The following is a 6145-nucleotide window of genomic DNA, read 5'->3' as shown; positions in this document are numbered from 1 at the left end:
TTACTGGGCTGATCTGTGGTTTCCAGCTGAAGTTATCGTTTAATATGACACCCAATTATTTCATGTACTTGTTCTAAATCAACACTTTCAATTGATATTTTAATTAGATTATTTTCCTGTTTTTTATTGTTTCCGAATATCATGAATTTGGTTTTATCTAAATTTACAGATAATTTATTGTTTTTGAGCCAATGCTGTAATTTTTCTATTTCTGTGTTAACCACTCCTGAAAGTTGTTGAATGTTTTCTCCAGTACAGAAGATACTTGTATCGTCTGCAAATATAATGTATTTTATAAGGTTTGATATTTTGACTGTCATTTATATACAAATTGAACAATTTGGGTCCCAAAACTGATCCCTGTGGAACTCCACAAGTTATGTGTAGTAAGTCTGATTTCTGACCATCTAATTCTACAAATTGTTTCCTTTCTCCAATGTAGCTCCTAAGCCAGTTTAGCTAACTAAAATAAATAAAAATTATAATAAAGTGGAAAAAAAACGATAACTAACTAAACTGTATAATCTTTTTACAAAACTCAAACTAACTGAAATTATAGATAGAATATCCTTAGTTTTAGTGTTTGTCAATTTCTTTATTTCTGGAGTAGTTTCACATTAGCTGTGGGTTGTAACAACACTTACAGTCTGCTGCTGCTCAGCATCGTCTGCCGGATGAAAACAACAAAAGTTGGGAGAAAGCAGCGATGTCCACTTTGAGATTTCTTTGAATATGACTGCGAGAAAAATCAAAACAAGTGTCTTGTAGTGGAAACAGGTGATAAAACAGGTTGAATTCTTCTCAAAGGAAAAACTGCATGAATCGAACTCACACAAGATGGCTAACTATGAGCATCTCAACACGCTAGCTTCTCTCTCTCTCATGAAAAACAAGCAATATGTACTGTAGTTTGGAGACAACTGTTGTCGTTGTCCTAAAATAATCGCACAAGTCCTTAGTTGGCAAATATGTTTATTCAAACTATTAAAAAAACTAATAAAAACTAAAACTAAGCATTAAAAAAGCAATAATAACTAATAAAAACTTGCAAATCCCCTGTAAAAACTAATGAAAACTAACTGAATTAAAAGAAAAAAAGTCACAWCGAAATAAAACTAAACTATATTGAAAAATCCAAAACTATTATAACCTTGCTTCCCGTTGCTTTTGGTCACACTGGCCACTGTTTATCTGGTTTGTAATCGCGCTCTATTGATCCATTTTGATAATGAATTCTGGTCACTGTTTAATATTCTCTTTGCCAAAGCGTTTCAGCATAAAGAGAGGTGAAATGATGCTGTTGAATGTAGAATTTCAGGTACCTGAATGCAACATTTAAATATTTAGAAGTACGAGAAGCGGAAGGGAAAAAGTCAGCTCTGTCGGTTATAATGTTAATTTGTGTTGCAGCGACAAGGAAGTTCGAGTTGAAGTTGCCAGGCAGAGGGAGATGAAATGGATCGACATGTTCAGCCACTGGGATAAATGGATCAAACATCGCTTCATGAAGGTACGCACGGCTAAAACTGAGCGTGCTCAGGCTGGTTATAGCTGATAGATGGTGTTGGCTAATGCTGCACGCGTCGTTCCAGGTGAAGCTGCGCTGCAGGAAGGGGATTCCCTCGTCCCTCAGGTCCAGAGCCTGGCAGCTGCTGTCCGATAGTGAGGAGCTTTTAATGGCCAACCCTGGGAAATTTGAGGTGATTCAATTTCTACATGCCAACAATAAAAACACGTTTTAGTTTTAAACTGAAATCTCTAAGCATTTAAAACTAAATTAGTAATAAATGTACTTCTTGGAAAGTGAATCAACTGTTATGTTTTGATTAAAGGACCTAAACGTGGGTTTAGTCTAACACAGGCTATTCAACTAAATCAGACTGGGGGCTGGGGTTACTTGAAACCCACAACTCGGGGGGCCTGGCAGCAGGGAGGGTGGTGMCCGTTAATTGTAGGTGTAACACTGCAGCATGTAAAAGAACAACGAATATCTTTTACGTTTTAATTGTATTTTGTTGCATTTATTTACAAATTATTTGAAATATGTTTCTATTAAAGTGCCAGTGACCTCACATTTTTGTAGTAAACATGAATGCATTTTTGGAAAGATAACATTGATAAAATATTGCAAAACAAATTTCACGCCACTGAGATGAACAGTTGTTGATGATGAACAGCATGTGAAGAAACAGGAAGTGATGTCAAAGGGTAGTGTCAGCAGGTAAACAGAGCGTTGTTACTAAAGCTAACAACATGGACTGTAGAGAAGAATCTGATGGTTCTTTAGATTATTTTTAGTCGCTGTCAAAGAGAGACAAACAAGATTTAAAGTGTAAATAATTTTGTTTTAATAAACAAAGACCAGTGACTTTATTTTATTAATGAGTCCCCCTTTGATGTCACATCCTGTTTCACTTTGGCTGAGCTAAATTTAAAAGAAAATAGGCCAGTTATGTGACAAAATGGGTAAAATCYTGTGTACTCTGCCAATTTTCTTAAGTAAAAAGATGCTTTCTTTGACTTTTTGTATTTGAAGGATATGTACATCACAGACGCTTTAAATCCTATTTATATTAAATTAAGTAAAAAAATAAAAAAGTGGGCCAGGTGATACTCACCTGCAAGCCAGTTGTGGCCCGCAGGCCGCCAGTTGAATAGCCCTGGTCTAGCAGGATTTTGGACTTGAGTAGGGTAATTTTATCTCCAAAAAAGGCTGCAGAAGCAGACCTAAGCTGTAAGCCTCTTATCAGGAGCAGTAATCCACCCGGTCAGGGTCCAGCCTCTTTGTCCAGGCGTGAGGGTCCGGCCTTAGCTCGACCCGAGACCCATTGTTTCTGTAATATAAAAGAAAACCCTTTTTCTTTTACCCTTTTAGACTAATTTTTAAACGTGTTTTCACTTATTGTCCTCTAACGACTCCACAGACACCTGAGGGTTCAGCTAACATGTCAGCTAACAGCTAGCACGTGGTCAAAATGTTCTGTTGCAGGAGCTGGAGAGAGAGCCGGGGGAGGCCAAATGGTTGGACATYATAGAGAAGGATCTTCACAGGCAGTTCCCCTTTCATGAGATGTTTGCTGCTCGTGGTGGTCATGGGTAAACTTTCCCTCGTTGTTTTGCATCATAAATAAATATGCATAACTAAAAATACCTCAGGGTTTCCCCACATCCTTTTAATAAGAATGATACTATTGGAAAAAAGAGGAAATTATAATCTATAAACGGTTTTTTATAAACGGAGTTTTTACATCAGAGACGTTCACGTTGGGTAATTCGGTGGCTTTTCCTCCTGCAGACAACAGGATCTTTACAGGATCCTGAAGGCCTACACCATCTACCGGCCTGACGAGGGCTACTGCCAGGCCCAGGCTCCGGTGGCCGCCGTGCTGCTGATGCACATGCCTGCAGAGGTGAGCGCTTCTGCAGCACTTCCCAGAAAGTGGAATTCCGTTACTTAACGTCTACATTTGGGKTTTTTCTCCAACAGTTTATTAAGTAGCACAAATTCACCATTTCTTTATTTTATTCCATCGTTCTTTCATCCTTAAAATGTCACTGAGTCACGTTAGGTGTTTTTATCGTGTTCTTATTTACTCAAAAATCTTTTTTTTTTGGTTCAATCTGAGTTTTTTTCTCATTCTACTCAACCTTCTCACAACAGCAGAGAGTGGGCAGAGTGAGAACTCTGAACACAGCCGAACAAGAAGTTACAAGTTTCATTTTAACACAAGGACAAAGAGTGTGGGYGCAGATTTTTTAATTATAAACTTAATACTTCATTCATTGCTGTGAAGCTTTAAAATATCTTATTTTATTTGGTGCGGCTGCTGCAAGATGCAAACATAAAAGAAGCAGCAGAATTATAAATATTTTAAGCAAAGACTTGATTTTTAAAGAAAAACAAACAAATAAAGATATTTAACAGTTTTTAAAAAAGATAAAACTTTATTGATCCCACAATGGGGAAATGTACACATTACTGCAGCTCAGTACAGGAGAGGCTGAAATTATAGTAGAATAAAAAGAAAACACTTTATACATAAAATATATAAAAGACGTGTATAAAGTACTTGAAAAAAATAAAGTAAAAGTAAAAAAAATGACTGGTAAAAGTCAATTTCACTGATGAGAAAACTACTCAAATAAAAGTCATAAAACTGTTCACAAAAATTGGGAAAGTAAAAGTACTTTTACACACTCTTAAGAAATAAACTGTTGAATTTACTGAACCAAACTGGTTCCACTAAGTCAGGTTGAGTAAATTGAGCAATATGTGTTTATTATTTGCTCAATTTACTCAACTAGGTTTAGTGGAACCAGTTGACGTGACTTTGTTGAGTAAATTCAACACTTAATTTTTTAGAGTGCAGAAACTTCTTTCATGAGTTGAAACATAGAAGTAAAAGTATCATTTTTAGCTTTAAAATGTAACGAAATAAAAGTGAAAGTAGCAATTTAAAAAAGTARTTGGTAAAATTACAAATCCTCAAAAAAACTAAAGTACTGTAACGAAGTAAATGTACTTAGTTACTATAAACCTCTGTACATATACATAAACCCTCTATATATATACAGATATCAAACCACCATATATATATTTGTATAATAATTAAATTTGTTTTACAGCAAGCTTTCTGGTGCCTCGTCCAGATCTGTGAGAAATATCTTCCTGGTTACTACAGCGCCGGGCTGGTGAGTAGAAAATACAACAACAAAAAACCGTCTCATTCTGAGGGTTTCTCAGATTCTGATTGGACAAGCCTTTCTTCTTCCTCTCCTACCCTTTTTCAGGAAGCGATTCAGCTCGACGGCGAGATCTTCTTCTCTCTGCTGAGGCGCACGTGTCCCATGGCGTACCGCCACCTGAAGAAGTTCAAGATCGACCCGATCCTCTACATGACCGAGTGGTTCATGTGCATCTTCTCACGCACGCTACCCTGGTCCTCCGTCCTGCGTGTGTGGGACATGTTTTTCTGCGAAGGTAGAACTCTTCCCAAACGACTCCTTTTTACCTCTTTTTTTTAATTTATAGACGTCTTACTTATCACAGGAAAAACTGGAGTGTTAAACTTTCAGTGTTAAACTTTCAGTGTTGAACTTTTCAGGGTTAATTTCAACTCCCCAACTGTTATTTTAACACTTTCTGAGTAAACTGACATCTAGTGTTGGTGTTAATTCACAGTGTTGATTTCCTCAGTGTCGTCTCAACACTGGACAGTGCATTTTTCTTACACTTTAACTGTTAATTTGTCATTTTGACTGACGTTTTGGGCTCTTTTCCTACCTTCTATATTAAATTGCATTTGAGATTAAAAAAAAAACACTATACAGTGTTAATAAGCTCCRCCCACTGTTGTCTTGTATAACACGTAACAGTGTTGTTATAGAACACAATGCAGTGTTGAAAGAAGCATTCTGAAAAGCCCCGCCCTCTTCCTCGTGGACCAGAATTTTCTCAGCAAGGGATTTCTTGTAGAAATGATGTGTTTACATGTCGAAGATTATTAAAAATGTTCATGAGTGTAAAAATGAGTTGTTCTTGTTAGTTTTCTTGTTCAGGTTAGTTAGTTGTTCAGATTTAAGTTTTGTGTTATTGGTCATAAATCGACACCATGAGTGAGAGCTGCTTCCTGGTGTGTGAAGGGTCACTCTGTTGCACGTGACACGTGACCTGTGTTAATGCAACAATAAAGAGTTGATTTTAACTCTAGGACAGAGTGCAGGATTCTGTGTACTCTGACTCACTGAGAAAAACTAATAATATTGCACAATGACGTGTGTTTTTTAATTAAATTTAGTGTAAAATTCACTCCATAAAAATAACATTTTTACTCTGTAGTGTTAAATAATTTTACTCATTTCATTGTTGATTTAGACTAGTGATGGGATAAATGGCTCTTTGAAGGGATTCGGATCTTGGGGAGCCGTTTCTTTCATAGAGCCGTTCGATTTTGAACGTGTTACGTCATCACGTAGGGACATGATGACATCATCACGTGGGCGGAACCATGTGTTTGTCAAGCGGAAACCCCTCCCCCTTCCCCCGTGAGCTTCTGTACTCCACCGCTCTGCCTGTTTTCCGTGAAAAAAGCAAAGTGGGAGCTATTTAAGTATGAAAAAATAAAGATTATATGAGGAATAAAAG

General features: G+C 36.9%; 1 protein-coding gene across 1 annotated transcript in view; it reads left to right on the top strand.

The window, feature by feature from the left end:
• tbc1d10b (TBC1 domain family, member 10b) overlaps positions 1-6145 on the top strand; it is a gene marked incomplete at its 3' end in the record, with an annotated part of 13541 nt that overhangs the window by 5318 nt on the left and 2078 nt on the right. Inside the window, 6 exon segments of the mRNA XM_014024982.1 lie at positions 1411-1510; positions 1593-1700; positions 2990-3096; positions 3296-3410; positions 4627-4692; positions 4792-4981. Coding sequence (XP_013880436.1) covers positions 1411-1510; positions 1593-1700; positions 2990-3096; positions 3296-3410; positions 4627-4692; positions 4792-4981 — 686 coding nt within the window.

Source organism: Austrofundulus limnaeus, unplaced genomic scaffold (assembly GCF_001266775.1).
Source record: "Austrofundulus limnaeus strain Quisiro unplaced genomic scaffold, Austrofundulus_limnaeus-1.0 Scaffold450, whole genome shotgun sequence".
In the NCBI taxonomy this organism is placed as follows: Eukaryota; Metazoa; Chordata; class Actinopteri; order Cyprinodontiformes; family Rivulidae; genus Austrofundulus; species Austrofundulus limnaeus.
This window is presented reverse-complemented; position numbering and strand designations above follow the sequence as displayed.